At 45.8% G+C, this 21,079-nt stretch overlaps 1 protein-coding gene across 1 annotated transcript in view; it reads left to right on the top strand.

Moving 5' to 3' along the window:
* LOC138267110 (polycystin-1-like protein 2) overlaps positions 1-21,079 on the top strand; it is a 176,688-nt gene that overhangs the window by 17,910 nt on the left and 137,699 nt on the right. Inside the window, exons 7-8 of the mRNA XM_069215959.1 lie at positions 7,061-7,260; positions 8,114-8,367. Of these exons, the coding sequence (XP_069072060.1) occupies positions 7,061-7,260; positions 8,114-8,367 (454 nt within the window). The remainder of the gene's footprint in view (positions 1-7,060; positions 7,261-8,113; positions 8,368-21,079) is intronic.

Raw genomic sequence — 21,079 nt, forward strand, 5'->3', positions numbered from 1 at the left:
AGCACAATCGTCGTTGTTGTGCCAGGGCAAAGATTAGGGCAGCGATCTGTAGAACTGGTGTGCTTCGGTGATAAAGACTATCAGCCTCATTATGAGTTTGGCAGTCCCACCGCAGGACTTTCAAACTCATGGGGAGGACACCACTGACAGAGACTGAAACAAATGTCCTCACTGGGGTTCTACTTCCTTCGTTGGCTTCAACTGAGCCACTTCTCCCATTTAATGAGGCTCTTTTAGACTTAGTATGACAGCATGGGAGAAACGCTCTTCATCGCCAGCAGTAAATTGCCTTGTGGCCCGCCGGTATCGGTCGGCTCCTGGCTACCAAGCCTTCTTAACTTTTCATTCATCCCTGGAAAGCCTAGTTGTACAAGCCTTTTCTTCAGGGACACAATTTAGCAGCACCATTCCGACAGTCCCTTCTGACAGGGAATCTAAATGGATAGAGGCTTGGGTGAAGCAAGTCTTCTCAGCAGGGAGCATGGCCTTCAAACCCCTTAATGCAGATGCTTGCTAGATACAACCATGCTTTGTGGGACATGGGGCAAATGATACTCCCTTATTTACTACCTGATATGAAAGAATACTTCCAAGAAGTCATAGCGGATGGCCAGAATCTTTGTGGCACATCATAAAATCGGGCTTGGTTACCATGTTCTTGGTCGCCAGAGCAAAGGGCATCTCAGTAAGACATCACACTTGCTACGGACGTCAATTTTTTCCTCAGATGTCCAAGCCAGGCTCATGGATCTTCCTTCCGACAGCGTTCCACACTTCGGAGCTAAAGCAAACTCTGCACTGGAGAGGTTTAAGGCCTGCAAAGCCACTGCAAGATCATTAGTCTTGCAGCCTCCGCCTGCTAGGGACTCTTAGCTCTTGTCACTTTTGAGGCTTCAGAAGAGGATTCTCCTTTTGTCTCCGTCAGTACTCCCTATTCTCCTGCAGCAACAACAGCAGCAGAACCTGTGTGTCAGACAGTACAAAGGCTGTGGCAAGGCAAGAGGTCAGGGATCTACTCAGCAACCCTCCTCCTCATCCTTTTCCTCAGCACCCCAAGTAAAGCAGGCCTAGTTCTCATCTTCAACCCCACGTGAGGCCAGTAGTAAGAAGTGTGTCCCAGTATCTACATGCCTGGAAGGCTGTTACTTCAGAGCAATGGGTCCTACAATTTGTAGGAAAGGGTTACCCCTCTCCCTTTCTTCAGGTTCCAACTACCATCCCCAATATCCTGCCCCCCCCCCCATCTTGACCCCTTCCGACCATCTGACTATCCTGCAACAGGAGGTGGCAGCTTCCCTTATCAAATGAGTGTTGGAGCTAGTGGCAGAGAAGGAAAAGGGCCAAGGTTGTTACACACAGTATTTCCTTGTGCCCAAGAAGGATGGCGGTCTCCCACCATCCTGGATATCAGGAGCCGGAACTTCTTCCTCAAAAAGGAAAGGTTTAAGATGCTGACCCTGATTCAAGTTCTGCTGGTGTTAGAGCCAGGGAAGTAGCTTTGGGTGTGTGTCTGGGGGGATCTGCGAGGTGTTTTGGAGGTGCGGTTCAGTTGTTACCCCCTCCCCTCCAATAAATATAATTTCTGATAAATGGTCGGGTTCAAGTGCTTTCAGTCCGGTATTGTGAGGTGTCTGTCGGTTTTCACCAGGAATTTTTACATGCACACTGACAAAGAAGCACACACATGCTCTTTGATTTGAAAATCTTTAAAACTGTTGATTATTTTACCAAATATTGTGTTTTCTCTCATGCGCTGTGGTTGTATAATGTAGTTTAGCATTATATGTCATATTTACATCCCCGCCCCCAAATCTTACTGCCCAAGCTACGTCGCTGATTAGAGCTTGGAAACTGGATGGTGTTCCTAGACTTGCAGGTTGTGGACTTCCCTATTTCTATCTTGTGTTCTCATCAGAAGTACTTGTGATTTGTGGTGGGCTCCAGTCACTTCCAATTTGCAGTACTACCCTTTGGACTGACATCAACACCTCGAGTCTTCACCAAGGTGATGGCAGTGGTGGCGGCCCATCTCAGTTGGTTGAGCATCCCCATCTTTCCGTATCTGGACATCTGGATCCTCAAGTTGGTGTTGCTCCATTTTTAGTCGATTGCATCTCTGAGGTTCGACCTGGGCTTTTCGATCAACAAGCCAAAATCTCACTTGTGGTCCTCCCAACAAATCCAGTTCATAGAGTCAGTACTGGACATCAACCTTTTGCGAATTCCAGTCCTGAGAGTGCTTCTGTTCCTAGGTCCGCTGGCTTCCTGCATTCTCTTCGTCACACACGCACACTGACACATGAAGGCCCTGCAGTGACGCCTCCACAGGCAGTTGCTACAGCACAGGGGAGATTTGGCAGATTCCATCATGATCTCTCTCAGCGCTGCAGGGGAAGTCATTTGGAGTGGAAACGAGGCGAATCTGGCCTTTACTTCATGGCCAGTTGTGGCTACTGTAGGCATGGATGGCTCTACCCTGGGTGGGATGCTCATCTGGAGGATCTGGATATCAGGGGCCTCTGGATGAGCAGGTGTTTCACATCAGCCTGTTAGAATTGCAGGCAGTTCAGCTGGCACTCAAGGCCCTCCTCCCCTGTATCGTAGGTCGGTCCATCCAGACCTCGACAGACAACACAATGGCAATGTGGTATATTAACAAGCAAGGAGAAGTAGGGTCTCACCTCCTTTGTCTGGGAGCATTGAGACAGTGGTTTTAGGCACACCGCCAAGAGATTTGACTCACTTCCAGTCACCTAGCCGGTTCTCTGAATGTCAGAGCCGACAGTCTGAGTCGACATCATCTCGCCTATCACGAGTGTCGTCTTCTGCCAGTCGTAGTCCAGTACATCTTCTCCCAGTGGGGCACTCCTGAGGTAAACTTGTTCACCTTCTCAGAAAATGCTCAATACCCACATTTCTGAGCCCTCCAGTATCGTTTGAGGGGAGCCTTGGTGGACGTGTTTCAGGTGAAGTAGAACTTTCAACTGCACTGCACTTTTCCCCTCTTCCCATTTAATTCCTTGGATTCCGAGGAAGATTTGCCAAGAGCGGACCCAAGTTATTCTCATCACCCCGGATTGGCAGAGAAGGTTGTGGAATGTGTAGATCTCCTGCGCTGCTTCATATGTCCCCCGCTCCTTCTGCCATGGAGGCCAGATCTTCTCTCCTATTCGGGGGGAATGGTTCTGCACTTCAATCTCCGAGACCTCCACCTACATGCTTGGAGATTGAGCGGGAAAAGCTGGGCTCCTTTCAGCTGCCACCGGAGGTGGTAAACAGCATCTTATCTGTGCATTGCCCCTCCACTGAGATGATCTATACCAGCAGATGGGGCAACTTTGTTCCATGGTGTGGAGGCAATGGTCTGGATCCCTTGCAGAGCATGTTATACCATGTGCTGCAGTTTGTGCATTCCTTGGCTCAGAGGGGATGCTTCGTTGGCACTGTGAAGGATCATACAGCCACCTTTTTTGCCTTCTTATGTCTGCCTGATCGGCCATCCCTCTTTAAGTCCCCAATGGTCATTCATTTTCTGAAGGGCCTGATAAACCTTTTTCCTCCCGCTCCCTTTGTGGTTCCGCAATGGGACTTGAACCGGGTTCTTACATTTTTGATGGAGGCTCCATTTGAGCCCATTCACAGCCCAGCTGTATCTTTCATTTGTTAACTATCAAAATCCTATTTTTGGTTTCTATAACTTCTGCTATGAGTGTCAGTGAGTTAAAAAACCCTTAGATGTCGTCCTCCATTCACTTCTTTTTTCCCCAGGCAAGTTGGTGTTGCACACCAGGGCTGCTTTCCTTCTGAAGGTGGTGGTTCCTTTCCATCTTTCCCAGTCCATCACCCTTATGTCTTTTCACACTTCCCTCATCCCACATAAGAGGAGCAGTTGCATAAGTTAGAACCTAAGTGAGCAATCAGTTACTACCTTGATCGCACCAGGGAACACAGATTGGATGATCAGCTCTTCATTGGCTACAGTGGTGCCAAAAAAGGGAAGGCAATATAAAAGAGGACACTATCCCGATGGATAATTCTCTGCCTTAAAACAAGCCAAACCATGGCCAAGAAAGAACTATCTGAAGAGATCCGTGCTCATTCCACCACAGCCAAATCTACCACTTCTGCTCTTGCATGGGGTGTTCCAGTTGTGAATATTTGCAAAGCGACAGTCTGGACCTCCTTGCATATATTTTCTAAACACTGCTGTCTCGACTCTGAAGTGAGAAATTATGGTCACTTCACCAGGTCGGTCCTACAGGACTTCATGGTATAATCACCCATCAACTCTCCTCCTAGATGGGGTATTGCTGTGAAATCTGTTCTAGTTCTACAGGTGAGGAATCAACAGGTAGAGGTATCCATCAGAAGAATAAGTTTCTTACCTGTGTTAGTGATCTTTCTGGTCATACTCTACCTGCAGATTCCTCACCTACCTACCCACTTCTCCCTTTGATGGATGATTTTTGTACACTGATTAATAAGAACCCTTTATGCATTCTTTTGGTACTGCGAAATGTGTTCCTATTGTCATTATATCCTCCCTCCTTGAGGGCTTGGAAAAAACGAAGGGTAACTAACTTTTGGTATGTCAGGGTGGGCCCTATATGGGCTGGATGACGTCCTCCGACATCACTTCCAGCGCTGACTGAATCCAGCGTCTTCTACTGGCGACCTCTAAGCTTTAAAGTTTCTGGATCCCATCTGACCCCTGGGGTTGTTCTACAGGTGAGGAATCTGCAGGTAGATAGATTATCCATCAGAACAATATAAGAGGTAAGTAGCTTTTTAAAATCCACGTACATTACACAAGATGTTTAATACAAGACAAAGATAAATGTCTTAAATACAACAGGTGCAGTACCACCTTTTAGTTCTGTCCTTTAAGACAGCTTTAGCTATACCGAAAGACTATTGTGTTCCAAAATAATCCTACATAATATACAGATGGAAGAGGGCTTTTGGTTAGCTCCATTAGTTTGTTGAAATTTACTTCACATTTTACTTCCACCCACCACAGCATACAGAATTGGGCAGAGGGTAGCCCACTTTACTCACAGACTCCCTTCACTCTGAATGGATGCACAAAGCTTGTGCTCACTGTTCTTATTCCATCAATAATAGTTCCTTTCTCTTTAGTGATAAACCTCTTTCAAAGTGTACTTTTTAAATTGTAGTTTTTTATATAATCTTTAAAAAATGCTATTTATTTTGCTTGCACTTCATGTATCCAGTAAGATCCAGTTTATTTCCCATCTCCTTTTCAAGATTTGTCTTAGTGACATTGTAGATGCCTGCAATTTGAGTGCTTGTTTAAGTGATGATTACTTCTTGTCGCCTTCACAAAAAATAATAGTAAATAATGGTAAAATGATGGCACAATGAAGCCTTTAATAAAAAGCATCCCTACTAATACAGCCACCTCAGTAAATATATTGTAACATTAGCATTTTTATTTGCAAGTATATGGTGGCCACACTTAAGGGGCAGTCTCTTTTGTTTTGTTTTTCTTTTTGTGGCATACCCTCAATTGTAAAAAAAAAAAAAAAAACACAGCAAAAAGGCCAAACCTGCTGGTTTGCCTGTGCTTGTTATTACATCGTACGAAACTCCCCCCACAGTGCTAGACATTATACAAATGTATATAACAGACCGAAAAGATCAGTGTCACTTAAGTCACAGCTCACTCCCAATATCTTTGTTGGTTATCAAGACATATAAAATGAAGGTTAAGATTAAAAAGTAGGCAGTGTTATTGGTTTTGGTGTTAGCTAGACACAGAATTGGCATTCGGTGGATGCATGGAAAGCCTCCTACGATAAACAGATGGCTCGAAGAGTATAATAAATGGTCCATAGTGCTAGAAACAATGACTTAAAAAGCCCATACTGATGATAAATGATGATTTGGATATATGGAAGGTTTCTTCAAAGGGTTTATATTGTCACAACATGACAACCACTGTGGACTTCGAAAAAGTGAAAACTGTATTTTGCTAAATGTATATGACTATTTTAGAATAACAACTTAACCAGCTCTTTTTTAATGGTTCACTTGTGCATGTTGTATAAAGATGTGTAAAATGTTTGTTGTCACAGGACAGGTTCATGGGCAAGCAGTCCTGTCCACATTGCTAATGTCATGTCTCCATTTATTGGGTGGAATTTTGAAGAATGTCCACACATACTCCGTTGTGCCCTTGTGATACATTAAAATATATAAAATATCATAAAATGAGACTGAGAGGTTCTGGGCTTACTCTTCTGAGTTGTATGTGCCTTGGCATTGCATGGCAAATTGCAGACTTGAATGCTGACTCTTGGACATGGAGCAATGGTTAACTAGCCGTTAGTGCTCTCCTTTGGGCGTCTTTTGTGCTGTCGTAGGCCACAGGTTTGGGTGCACATACTGAGCTGCACACATTTCCGTACTCCTCAGTATTACTAGTTGGATCTCTCTATATATATTTATTTAACTAGGCAAGAAAGTCAGAAGACCATAATGCAAGCAGGAGTAATGAGACTATAGACGGAGAAGAACTTAGTGGTATTTAATAGGCGAATAGGACTGAGCGAGAGTGGCATGTCAAAAAGTAATTTAGGGTTTGATTTTGAAGACTGTGTACGTGGCAAGGATTGGATGAGGATTGGGCTCTGTGTGTACTGTTTGTTACCCTGAGATTCTGTTGTGTACGCATTGTTTATTCTTACAATGATTTAACTTAAAAGTTTCATTAAAGTTGGACAAAACAGTATTTTTTAATGTAGAGCCATGTGTATTAACTTAATAAACAAATTAGGGCTAGACTTGTTTACTTACTGACAAGTAAATCCAGTCAGGTTGTTTTCAATTACCAAAGAGTAAACAGAGAAACCCCATTGAAATTCATTCTATTTCACAATTGTTCACAGTTGTTTATTGTGGATATCGTGTATACCTGACTAGACTTACCCATTCAGTCTGTCAGCAAGCACAACCCTAATTTGCATGTTGAAGTATATGCAGTGATCACACTGAAAGAAATGTGCACTGACATTGACCTTTCAATATTATCCTTCAGAAATATATTCATGAGCAAGACTAAAAAAGGTCTCCAGGATGAAAACATCTGGATCTCCATTATCAGCCACCCGACTCGGAGCTCTTTCACACGAGTGCAGCGTGTCTCTTGCTGCATGTGCCTGCTACTCTGCACTGTGGTGATCAACCTCATGTTCTGGGAACTTCCGCAGGCCTCATATCCAGTCATCATCAGTATTGGTAAGAATTCTGGACGCACTGTGCACTTTTAATGTTCCTATTTGCACCACTGACCTTGCTGTATCTCCCATCCTAGTTTTCGTACAACCTATCCAGCGTAATAGAAAGATGAGGTGAGCTTTAAGCCAAAAAGGCAACAGAAGGCAGTTACTTTGTCTCCCACATTAATCTTGTGCTATGCTCATTCATCTCCATGTTTTGTGTCTGCTCGGTTATATTAGTAAGACTCAAGATTCCATATAGTATGGTAAAGATTGTATTTGACTCCTCATGGCAAGTTTGCATGTCTCGCTATCTCACCTTTCTCTGATCATCTCATTCAGTATGTGAATTATTTCTCATTACATTCTAAACCCATCCTAATGGGCTGAGATGTGATAGCACTTAAAATATTGTTCTCTATGTTCAGCTCGTCTCTTTGGACTGATTTCATCTTGCAGACTGTTAACAAGACAACCCTCAAAATAGACAGTGAGCTGTCCCCTGTAGACCACAGAATATGTTCAGATGCTACTGCATCTCATTAAAGGAGATGCATTACCTCTGCCCATCCTTGCAACAGTCATTAATTGTGAGGTCACCCCACCTCATAATTAATGACTGGAACGAGGGCGTGTGGGATGAACAGTAGCAACAATTACCGGTAAGTAATCAAGACTTCCTTCAGTACTGAAAAGGGAGCACTACTTAACCATTTTTCTCTTAGGCCATGCACATCATTGTCAATATCACTGAGAGAAGTGAGTTTGTTTTTGCTGATGGGTGTTCTATTCTGATTTCACTCATCATTTGAGTTCTTTGTGTGACAATTTCCCATCTTCTTCTCTTACATTCACTGTGTTTTTTCTTTTAGGCAGTTTCACCCTTACCTGGAAGGACATCATGATTGGGTTTGAAAGTGCCCTTATGATGTTTCCAGTCAATATCCTTATTATTTACATCTTCCGCAACACAAACCCAAAACCTACCAAATCTGACCAAAAATCTGGGCGCAATCAGAAAAACACAAAACTATTCTGGAAACAAAAGGGCAACATTAACTGTAAAGAGCCAAATTGCAGGCCGAGCCAGATCACCTCTGCTGTCAGTTTGGGCATAATTATAAAGGTAAGCATTGAATAGTCAGGTCTTTATCCTTATTAAATACTTTGGTATGTATGTGTCACCATTTGATCCTGAATAGGGTACACAAATAACAAAATAAGAGAACTTCAGTGACCAGGAAATGGGTTAACTGCCTTGTGAATTTGGTAAAAAGATCCCCCCTTATTCAAGGGACAAATCATAAAGTCAACTGAGCAGCAAATCCTAATAGGTCTACAGACAAAAAGAAACACCACCATTATATGCTAGAGATGACATTTCCTGACCAGACCACATGAGACAAGACTCAACATGACGGTTAGGGATCATACAAATACTACATCTAAGGATGCTCATACGGACAGCTACGATAATTAAGTGACTATTAAGTGATGCATACCTTCAAACATGTTAGAGCGACTACTGTTTTACAAAAACCCTGAAAAGGCACTAGAGTAGCATGCCGTTACAGAGCATAACCTGCTGTCTGTCTTTCTTTCTGATGACTGTCTCTCCTATAACATGAAGAATGAAGAAATAAATCAATCCTTCACACCACTGAATCACCAACATTAAGTTCTTGTCCTTTAATGTATATGACCAATTTGTTTAAATTTGCTTTTGTACTCAAAAAGGAAAATGTCACTTACCCAGTAGACATCTGTTCATGGCATGTAGTACTGTAGATTCACATGATGTGCACACTCTTGCCACCTATTGTTGGACCCGGATGTGTGCAAGTTGTTATTCCTCAAAGAAGTCTTTTGAGTCACGAGGTTCAGTGATTCCTCCTTTTGCTGATAATGTGCGTGGGCATCAACTCCATTGTTAGATTGTTTTCCCCGTAAGGCAGGTGAGGATGGAATGTGAAATGAAGCGAGGGCTAGAGAGATGTCCATGCAAAAGAGGAAGGTTATATAGAAAAGACCAAAAACTGCAACAGCCACAGGTGTCCGGGAAGGAGGGTGGCCGCATGTGGATCTACAGCACTACATACCACAAACAGATGTCTACTGGGTAAGTAACATTTTCCCTTCGAGGCATGTGGCAGTAGATACACATGCTCATGCTCTCCATAGACTGTAAAGCAGTCCTCCAAAAGCGGTGGCTAACCTTTGGGTGTTGTAGTGTCGTAGTTTCACTCTTGTTGTAGGCAAGACTGCTGGGTTAAGGATGACAATACTTATGTTTGTAGGTGACTATGCCCATCCTACAACAAGTCGCAACTGTCGTCCCAACCCTTCCAGCTCACTAGCAGCACCTCACCAAAAACCCAAACAGTAAAAGGTAATTTGTGGCAGCCTATACGCATGGACTCAAGAGTATGACATCGCAGGGACTGTTGTGGTTAAACGGAGATTACCCCTTTCTGACATTAACAACATGTCTCAATCAAACATAGGCAATGAAAAAGATGCAGTAAGGTTTCAATAGGTTTTATGTAACAAAACTGCAATCTGCGCTAAGTTGCATGGGCTGCAATGATTAGGATAATGAATAATGCAACAAACAGAATCGTGAAGACAAGAGTCATTAATACAAAGACCACCACCATCTTGAAGTGATATGAAATGACATAAGATGTGGAATATGTCCTAATACCCTAATGCCATGTACCTATTCTTTAGGCAAGCAGCCACAGGTGCTAGATGGAGCCAGATGGAATTGTATTCTAGGCCGCAGGTTTGTAGATGCAATAGGTAGCAGGCAATTCCCTGTACTGCTCCTATGAGAAAATTATTATGTTTTGAGTGACAGTAGTGGGCAAATCATTTCCATTTTGCCGCATAGCATGCATGGGTGGTGGGTCTACGTGCTCCTTTCAAGATGGCCATGCTTTCTGCCGGTTACTGGAGATACTTGAATTCAGAGATTTTAGGAGCTAGATAGCTAGGTTAAGCGATTTGGGATCTGGGTGCTGTATGTCTTCATGGTTCTCCATAAGAAGGTCCAACCTGTTCGGGAGCCTCTTGTGCGGAACTATTGAGAGTTCCAGAAGTTTTGTGAACCACGGTTGGTGGGCCCAAGTGGAGGCCGCTAGAATGAGGGCAAGGGACTCTGCCAGGAGGTGGATTTTGTGTCAGAGAACCCAGTGCCAGGTGTGTTGTGTGCGAGCTGAGAAAGCTGAGGAGAATGAGTTCCCCTTGTTTTTGGAGATAAAACATGGCTGTGGTGCTGTCAGTACAGACAAGAATGACTTTGCTCATGAGGTAGGGAAGGAAAGCCTTCAATGTGGAGTGAATGACTAGGAGTTATAAGTAACCGATATGTAGGACCTGGTGTTATGGCTCCCACTGGCCATGGACAGTCAGATTTTTCAGATGTGCCCTCGACCCAGAGAGGGAGACATCTCTTCTGATGGTCTCCTGTGGAACTGGGTCGAGAAAAGACTGCCCCTGCAACAGGTTTTTGTTGTTCCACCACGGCAGAGAGGAACAAATGCGGCAGTTGGCCAACACTAGATTTTCCCAGTGACCCTCCACTGGGGACCATTGTTGCGCTAAGCATTCTTGCAAAGGGCACATGTGTAGTCTTGTGTGAGGCACTATTGCAGTACAGGATACCATCATGCCTAGAAGGCGTGTGACAGCCCTGGCTGTGACTTGTCTGTCTGGTTGAAAAAGCGGAAGGAGTGTCTGAAAAGACTGTATTCATGTGAGGTTGGGGTAGGCCATCCCGGATTCTGAGTTTAGGATTGCTCCTTTCTAGGGCTGAATATACCCCGCTGTAGAAGAGGTATGACATCCTGAAGGGTGAAAATATGAATATGTTCTGAGAGGATGTATTTGCTGAGGAGTATGAGGTCCAGAAGGGGCCAGTCCTTTTTGGGAATAAGGAAATAAAGAGAGTACACCCCTGAGGATTGAGGTTGAGGAGGCACTGGCTCAATGGCGCCTTTGTGAAGGAGCAATTGTACCTCTTCTTTGAGAAGTTGTATGTGCTCTGAAGAGAGTGTGTGTCTGCGGGACCTTATGATAGGTGGTGTGGAAGTCAGCTGCAGGCAGTAACCATGCTGTATGATGTCTAGCACCCACTGGTCATAGGTGATGGCCTGGAAAGTGGGCAAGAGACTTTGTAGACTCCCCCAAGAGGTGAAGGAGCTTGGCATTAACATCCAAAGCAGCAGTATTGGCTGCATCAAGGATACAACATATTCTGGTATTGGAAATCAATTTCCACTCAGAAACCAATTTATGCCCTCTTTTTCTGTTTTCCTCAAGGAGGTACTGAAGGAGTTCCTCCATCTCATCCTAGGTGGCTCTGTCATATCTGCTCAAGAGTCCCACAGTAGCAATAGGCCAATGGTTAGCAGACAAAGCTGCCACTCTCTTCCCCTCCACGTCTAATTGTTTACTTTCCTTATCTGGCAGGGTACGTCTCCAGTTGTTTGGGAGTTGGCCCTTTTGCGCACCATATGAACGACAAGGGAGTCTGAAGGAAGCTGGCCTCGAATATAAACAGGATCTGATGGGAGTGCCTAATATTTCTTGTCCACTCAGGGAGTAATTACCTGAGCACGCACTGGATCCTGAAAAATTCCCCCCTGTGTGGCACATTATACCATTTAGCATAGGCAGGTATTGAGTGGTGCGTTGTGTGGAGGAGAGGGTCTTGAAGGGGAAACCCTCCTCAATTGGGTGATGGTTTCCTGGAATGTGGAGGAATCATCTGGGGGGATAGGCGAGCTGGGTAAAGGTCAGAGCCGGTATCCCCTGAAGGCTCTGATCATACGTGTCCCAGGGATCTGACTGTGTGGAAACGGGAATAGGGTCCTCCCCCTCTCTGTCCCCTGTGCATGGAAAAGTTGACCCCTGTGGATTGCAGGGAAGAGGGTCTCTGTGAGAGGAGTGTGGAGAGGGTGAATCCTGCATGTCCTGTGGTGGAGATGGAGGAAGAGAAAGTATATTGGTCTTTTTTCATTCTCTTCCTTTGCTGGTGGGGCAAGATCGAGGGCTTCCTGGACAGAAAGCTGCCATTTTAGAGGCTGTATACATGGATAACCAGATGCTTTGTCAAGCATCTATTTCCTCTTGGAGCCAATGGAGGAGTGGCTTGACTGTTTCAGCACCAACAGTTGATGTGGTCGACTTCTGCCACGACACTGTCTTTGGTGCAGATAGTTTTGGTGCTGATAGTTTCGGCTCTGACAATTTGGTCGCCGCCGAGCCCGTTGCGGTCAGTGCCAAGCCGGATGGCTTGGGGTGTTTATTTTCTTTGGTGCCTAGCAGGATCTGGGGGGTGTTTCTTCGGTGCCAAACAGGAGCTGGGTGTAGTGACCAAAGTTGTTGGTTGGTTCCAACCATGGTCCGAGAGCAGTAGTGGACTGACGGCCTGCCTCTTGTGTTCCTGGTTGGATGAGTGGACTGTATTGGAGGCCTGCGTGGCCTGTGATCTATAACGATGTGAGAAAAAGTCTGTGCTCATGACCTGTTGGGTTGATGGAAACCCTCTGACCTCCAGGCCGGAGCCAGAGCTGTCCTCTAGTCAATAGGCCTCCTCATCAGCTGCAGGTGCCTTGGTGTGATGTACTTCAGGTTTTTTAGCACAAAAGCGGTCCACCGATTTCTCACTGCTCCTCGACGGCATCTCCAAGCATCTGGCCTGACGGTCAAAGAGGGTCTTCTTTGAACTGAAGGAGCGGCAAGCGTTGCACACAAGTTCATTAGACTCGGCCAAAGACAAAGGTTATAGACCTGATGGAGGTTGTCTGTGGGTATTTTGAGTGGCACAGAGGACAATATGTAAAAGGTATTCATTCCATTAACCACTTGGCATGGCATGTAAACAACTGGAAGTCTTGGGAAAAGAGGGCTCCACAGGGTCAGGCCCCACAAGGGGTTGAGATCGATCCGAACATCACCCGGGCGCAGCTTGAGTCACTGACCCAGAATGGATGTAAAATGGAATACCCGATTGAAAACAATACCTATGATTAGGAGTTACCAGTTGGAACTGAGAAAGTGCTGACAACGGTCTTGCACCAAAGAACAGGAGCACGCATCTGAAACCGGCTGCAGAAAGAAAACAATCTAACAGTGGAGTTGATGCCTATGCACGTATGTACATTAACAGCAGGAGGAGAAGTTGCCAAACCGCGTGACTCGAAATGATTCTTTGAAGAAAAACAACTTGCACACATCTGGGCCCAACACTAGATGGCAGGAGTATGCACAGAATGTGCATCTACAGCCACCCATGCCTCAGACATTAATTTACCTATGTGAACAGGATTTCTTTAACTTTGAAATAACTATTCTTGTATGTTAATATTCTTTCTACTAGAGAACTGGAAAATGTTTTCATTGTGATATGCAAACTAATTCTAGTAACATTCAAAGAATGCCCTAATTAGCTAAAACCTTGAGTTTAAGGTCAATAGTTGAACATCTGAAGTGACTAAGAGTTGATAGTTTCAAATTAAAAGAGCAAAACAGAAGTCAGAGCTGCCATTGAGAATAGTAAGAGTCCAATTCAGGCACGCAGATTTGAAATAAGAGAGCAGAGAGATATTGAATGGTAACAAACTGAACGTCTCCTTGTTTAACTATAAGTGAGTAGCTCAAACACTGGAAGTAATATTTACTTCAGTTTGTTCATTTCCTGCTCCAAACAACTTAAACCAGAGCCCATAGGCACTGTAAGGTGGGGAGGCCATCAGTATGCCACTGCCAATCACTATGCTCCACAGAACTCCCCCACCTCATCTGCCATCAGAAGGGATGTATCTGTTGTGTCACCCAGCAAGCTGTGACTGCCTGTTCAATGTATTTATTTATTCATTATATATGTATCATATTGCCTTTATCCAAAATGGTGTACAAGGAAAATCAATACAAATTCTTTGCGCGCACATGTACAGCAGCTAAAACAAATGTTCATACTTGATTGAAGATTAAAAGGTTCTTTCAGCATCATCTTATTATTAGATATGGCAGGAGCATACCTGGCAGAAAAGGGAACCTCTTTCATAGTTTAGGAGGAGGAAGGATAAATTAGCCAAATAAAGAAGGGTCACAAGTTGGCTGGAGCTACGTGGAGGTAGAATTAAGTGAACTGAGAGGGAATGTAATAAGAGACAATCAATAACAGATAAGGAGGAGTCAGAAAGTGAAGATATGCAAAGAAAATGAAACATAAAATGAACCAAAAGAGAAAGCTACAAGAGTTGAGGAAGGTATAAGGAGATATGCTCACGATAGGGAAGCTAAAACAGAAGATGAATGCCTGAAATTTGAATAATCTGAAAAAAGCCCAAGCAAATATGTAGGAAGATTAATATAGAAGCATGAGCAGTAACTAAAGTGAGGAGACCCAATAAATAAAGAGGCAACCTAGTCAAAGAGAAAGAGAGAAATGGTTTAGACTTGTGGATATTGCACAAATGAAAATAATACGTCTTGGCCACTGATGAAATCTGTGACCAAAAGTTAAAAGATTAATAAAACACACATCAACTGGAGGAAAATCCATAGAAACCGGGATCACAGAAGATGGTGAAGTAGAAAAGAAAATAATACATATTTTTGGACTGAGTTTAAAGAAATGTACTTGTGTAGTTGGTATTGGGAATCTTTTAGAAGGGCAGTGGAAAAAGATGCATTTCTAGCCACACCACTTGTGATACAGCAGGCTTATTCACAAAAGCGAATTTACACCTCAGAAAATCTAAACATGTAAATTTACCCTTACAATTCGGAGTAAATTTACTACTTTTGGTTATTCACCATTAGAAATGTACTCAAAAGTGTAGACTTACATGTCTCCAGCTTCAGAAAGCAGGGGTTGGACCGAAATGTACATGTTGTAGGAAGTTGGCTCTGTATGTGCTATTTCAAAGTAAGGAATAGCATGCACAGAGTCCAAGGGTTCCCCTTAGAGGTAAAATAGTGGTAAAAAGAGATAATACTAATGCTCTATTTTGTGGTAGTGTGGTCGAGCAGTAGGCTTATCCAAGGAGTAGTGTTAAGCATTTGTTGTACATACACATAGACAATAAATGAGGTACACACACTCAGAGACAAATCCAGCCTATAGGTTTTGTTATAGAAAAATATATTTTCTTAGTTTATTTTAAGAACCACAGGTTCAAATTTTACATGTAATAGCTCTTTTGAAAGGTATTGCAGGTAAGTACTCTAGGAACTTTGAATCATTACTTTAGCATGTATACTTTTCACATAAAACACAATAAGCTGTTTTAAAAGTGGACACAGTGCAATTTTCACAGTTCCTGGGGGAGGTAAGTTATTGTTAGTTTTCACAGGTAAGTAAGTCACTTACAGGTTTGAGTTTTTGGTCCAAGGTAGCCCACCGTTGGGGGTTCAGAGCAACCCCAAAGTTATCACACCAGCAGCTCAGGGCCGGTCAGGTGCAAAGGTCAAAGAGGTGCCCAAAACACATAGGCTATAATGGAGAGAAGGGGGTGCCCCGGTTCCAGTCTGCCAGCAGGTAAGTACCCGCGTCTTCGGAGGGCAGACCAGGGAGGTTTTGTAGGGCACCGGGGGGGACACAAGATAGCACAGAAAGTACACCCTCAGCAGCGCGGGGGCGGCCGGGTGCAGTGTGCAAACAAGCGTCGGGTTTCCTTCAGTTTTCAATGGGAGACCAAGGGGTCTCTTCAGCGATGCAGGCAGGCAAGGGGAGGGGCTCCTCGGGGTAGCCACCACCTGGGCAAGGGAGAGGGCCTCCTGGGGGTCACTCCTGCACAGAAGTTCCATTTCTTTAGGGGCTGGGGGCTGCGGGTGCAGGGTCTTTTCCAGCCGTCGGGAAATGGAGTTCAGACAGTCGCGGTCAGGGGGAGCCTGGGGATTCCCTCTGCAGGCGTCGCTGTGGGGGCTCAGGGGGGACAACTTTGGTTACTCACAGTCATAGAGTCGCCGGAGGGTCCTCCCTGAGTTGGTTGTTCTCCACCAGTCGAGTCGGGGTCGCCGGGTGCAGTGTTGCAAGTCTCACGCTTCTTGCAGGGAGTTGCAGGGGTCTTTAAATCTGCTCCTTGTAACAAAGTTGCAGTTCTTTTGGAGCAGTGCCGCTGTCCTCGGGAGTTTCTTGTCTTTTTCGAAGCAGGGCAGTCCTCAGAGGATTCAGAGGTCGCTGGTCCCTTGGAAAGCGTCGCTGGAGCAGGTTTCTTTGGAAGGCAGGAGACAGGCCGGTAAGTCTGGGGCCAAGGCAGTTGGTGTCTTCTGTTCTTCCTCTGCAGGGGTTTGTCAGCTCGGCAGTCCTTCTTCTTGTAGTTGCAGGAATCTAATTTCTAGGTTCAGGGAGAGCCCTTAAATACTAAATTTAAGGGCGTGTTTAGGTCTGGGGGGTTAGTAGCCAATGGCTACTAGCCCTGAGGGTGGGTACACCCTCTTTGTGCCTCCTCCCAAGGGGAGGGGGTCACATCCCTAATCCTATTGGGGGAATCCTCCATCTGCAAGATGGAGGATTTCTAAAAGTTAGAGTCACCTCAGCTCAGGACACCTTAGGGGCTGTCCTGACTGGCCAGTGACTCCTCCTTGTTGCTTTCTTTGTTCCCTCCAGCCTTGCCGCCAAAAGTGGGGGCCGTGGCCGGAGGGGGCGGGCAACTCCACTAAGTTGGAGTGCCCTGCTGTGCTGTGACAAAGGGGTGAGCCTTTGAGGCTCACCGCCAGGTGTTACAGCTCCTGCCTGGGGGAGGTGTTAGCATCTCCACCCAGTGCAGGCTTTGTTACTGGCCTCAGAGTGACAAAGGCACTCTCCCCATGGGGCCAGCAACATGTCTCTAGTGTGGCAGGCTGCTGGAACCAGTCAGCCTACACAGATAGTCGGTTAGGTTTCACGGGGCACCTCTAAGGTGCCCTCTGTGGTGTATTTTACAATAAAATGTACACTGGCATCAGTGTGCATTTATTGTGCTGAGAAGTTTGATACCAAACTTCCCAGTTTTCAGTGTAGCCATTATGGTGCTGTGGAGTTCGTGTAAAACAGACTCCCAGACCATATACTCTTATGGCTACCCTGCACTTACAATGTCTAAGGTTTTGCTTAGACACTGTAGGGGCACAGTGCTCATGCACTGGTGTCCTCACCTATGGTATAGTGCACCCTGCCTTAGGGCTGTAAGGCCTGCTAGAGGGGTGTCTTACCTATACTGCATAGGCAGTGAGAGGCTGGCATGGCACCCTGAGGGGAGTGCCATGTCGACTTACTCATTTTGTTCTCACTAGCACACACAAGCTGGTAAGCAGTGTGTCTGTGCTGAGTGAGGGGTCTCCAGGGTGGCATAATACATGCTGCAGCCCTTAGAGACCTTCCCTGGCATCAGGGCCCTTGGTACCAGAGGTACCAGTTACAAGGGACTTATCTGGATGCCAGGGTGTGCCAATTGTGGAATCAAAAGTACAGGTTAGGGAAAGAACACTGGTGCTGGGGCCTGGTTAGCAGGCCTCAGCACACTTTCAATTCAAAACATAGCATCAGCAAAGGCAAAAAGTCAGGGGGTAACCATGCCAAGGAGGCATTTCCTTACACAACCCCCCCCCCCCAAACGAAAGAGGATGAGACTAACCTTTCCCAAGAGAGTCTTCATGTTCTAAGTGGAAGAACCTGGAAAGGCCATCTGCATTGGCATGGGCAGTCCCAGGTCTGTGTTCCACTACAAAGTCCATTCCCTGTAGGGAGATGGACCACCTCAACAGTTTTGGATTTTCACCTTTCATTTGCATCAGCCATCTGAGAGGTCTGTGGTCAGTCTGAACTAGGAAGTGAGTACCAAAGAGGTATGGTCTCAGCTTCTTCAGGGACCAAACCACAGCAAAGGCCTCCCTCTCAATGGCACTCCAATGCTGCTCCCTGGGGAGTAACCTCCTGCTAATGAAAGCAACAGGCTGGTCAAGGCCATCATCATTTGTTTGGGACACAACTGCCCCTATCCCATGTTCAGAGGCATCTGTTTGCACAATGAATTGCTTGGAGTAATCTGGAGCTTTTAGAACTGGTGCTGTGCACATAGCTTGCTTCAGGGTGTCAAAGGCCTGTTGGCATTCTACAGTCCAGTTTACTTTCTTGGAGGTGAGTTCTGTGAGGGCTGTCACAATGGATCCATATCCCTTCACAAGCCTCCTATAGTACCCAGTCAAGCCAAGGAATGCCCTGACTTGAGTCTGGGTTTTTGGAGCTGCCCAGTCCAGAATAGTCTGGATCCTAGGCTGGAGTGGCTGAACTTGGCCTCCACCTACAAGGTGTCCCAAGTAAACCACAGTTCCCTGCCCTATCTGGCATTTGGATGCCTTGATAGAGAGGCCTGCAGATTGCAGGGCCTTCAAAACCTTCTTCAGGTGGACCAGGTGATCCTGCCAGGTGGAGCTGAAGACAGCAATATCATCAAGATAAGCTGCACTAAAGGATTCCAACCCAGCAAGGACTTGATTCACCAACCTTTGGAAGGTGGCAGGGGCATTCTTTAAACCAAAGGGCATAACAGTGAACTGATAATGCCCATCAGGTGTGGAGAATGCTGTCTTTTCTTTTGCTCCAGGGGCCATTTTGATTTGCCAGTACCCTGCTGTTAAGTCAAAGGTACTTAAGAATTTGGCAGCCCCTAATTTGTCTATTAGCTCATCAGCTCTAGGAATGGGATGAGCATCTGTCTTGGTGACAGAGTTGAGACCTCTGTAGTCCACACAAAACCTCATCTCTCTCTTTCCTTCTTTGGTGTGAGGTTTGGGGACTAAGACCACTGGGCTAGCCCAGGGGCTGACAGAGTACTCGATTACTCCCAATTCCAGCATCTTGTGGACTTCCACCTTGATGCTTTCCTTAACTTGGTCAGACTGTCTAAATATTTTGTTTTTGACAGGCATACTGTCTCCTGTGTCCACATCATGGGTACACAGGTGTGTCTGACCAGGGGTTAGGGAAAAGAGTTCAGCAAACTGCTGCAGGACCTTCCTACAGTCAGACTGCTGTTGGCTAGAGAGGGTGTCTGAGTAGATCACTCCATCTACTGAGCCATCTTTAGGGTCTGATGAGAGGAGATCAGGGAGAGGTTCACTCTCAGCTTCCTGGTCCTCATCTGTTACCATCAACAGATTTACATCAGCCCTGTCATGGAAGAGCTTAAAGCGGTTCACATGGATCACCCTCTTGGGGCTCCTGCTTGTGCCCAGGTCCACCAGGTAGGTGACCTGACTCTTCCTCTCTAGTACTGGGTAAGGGCCACTCCATTTGTCCTGAAGTGCCCTGGGAGCCACAGGCTCCAGAACCCAGACTTTCTGCCCTGGTTGAAATTCAACCAGTGCAGCCTTTTGGTCATACCACAACTTTGGAGTTGTTGGCTGGCCTCAAGGTTTTTACTTGCCTTTTCCATGTACTCTGCCATCCTTGAGCGAAGGCCAAGTACATAGTCCACTATGTCTTGTTTAGGCTCATGAAGAGGTCTCTCCCAGCCTTCTTTAACAAGAGCAAGTGGTCCCCTTACAGGGTGGCCAAACAGAAGTTCAAAGGGTGAGAATCCTACTCCCTTCTGAGGCACCTCTCTGTAAGCGAAAAGCAGACATGGCAGGAGGACATCCCATCTCCTTTTGAGTTTTTCTGGGAGCCCCATGATCATGCCCTTTAATGTCTTGTTGAATCTCTCAACAAGGCCATTAGTTTGTGGATGATATGGTGTAGTGAACTTATAAGTCACTCCACACTCATTCCACATGTGTTTTAGGTATGCTGACATGAAGTTGGTACCTCTGTCAGACACCACCTCCTTAGGGAAGCCCACTCTGGTAAAGATACCAATGAGGGCCTTGGCTACTGCAGGGGCAGTAGTCGACCTAAGGGGAATAGCTTCAGGATACCTAGTAGCATGATCCACTACTACTAGGATATACATATTTCCTGAGGCTGTGGGAGGTTCTAGTGGACCAACTATGTCCACACCCACTCTTTCAAAGGGGACCCCCACCACTGGAAGTGGAATGAGGGGGGCTTTTGGATGCCCACCTGTCTTACCACTGGCTTGACAGGTGGGGCAGGAGAGGCAAAACTCCTTAACCTTCTGGGACATATTGGGCCAGTAGAAGTGGTTGACTAACCTCTCCCACGTCTTGGTTTGTCCCAAATGCCCAGCAAGGGGAATATCATGGGCTAAGGTCAGAATAAACTCTCTGAAACCCTGAGGCACTACCACTCTCCTAGTGGCACCAGGTTTGGGATCTCTTGCCTCAGTGTACAGGAGTCCATCTTCCCAATAGACCCTATGTGTTCCATTTTTCTTGCCTTTGGACTCTTCAGCAGCTTGCTGCCTAAGGCCTTCAAGAGAGGGACAGGTTTCTTGTCCCTTACACAACTCTTCCCTTGAGGGTCCCCCTGGGCCCAAGAGCTCAACCTGATAAGGTTCCAGCTCCATAGGCTCAGTTCCCTCAGAGGGCAGAACTTCTTCCTGAGAAGAGAGGTTCTCTTTTTGGTGTTGTGTTGCAGCTGGTTTCCCAGCTGACTTTCCTTTTCTCTTGGTAGGCTGGGCCATTTTTCCAGACTCCAGCTCTACTTTTTCACCCTGTGCCTTGCACTGTGCCCTAGTCTTGACACACACCAGTTCAGGGATACCCAGCATGGCTGCATGGGTTTTCAGTTCTACCTCAGCCCATGCTGAGGACTCCAGGTCGTTTCCAAGCAAACAGTCTACTGGGATATTTGAGGAGACCACCACCTGTTTCAGGCCATTGACCCCTCCCCACTCTAAAGTTACCATTGCCATGGGATGTACTTTAGTCTGATTGTCAGCATT

The sequence above is a fragment of the Pleurodeles waltl genome, chromosome 12, assembly GCF_031143425.1.
Source record: "Pleurodeles waltl isolate 20211129_DDA chromosome 12, aPleWal1.hap1.20221129, whole genome shotgun sequence".
Taxonomy (NCBI): Eukaryota; Metazoa; Chordata; class Amphibia; order Caudata; family Salamandridae; genus Pleurodeles; species Pleurodeles waltl.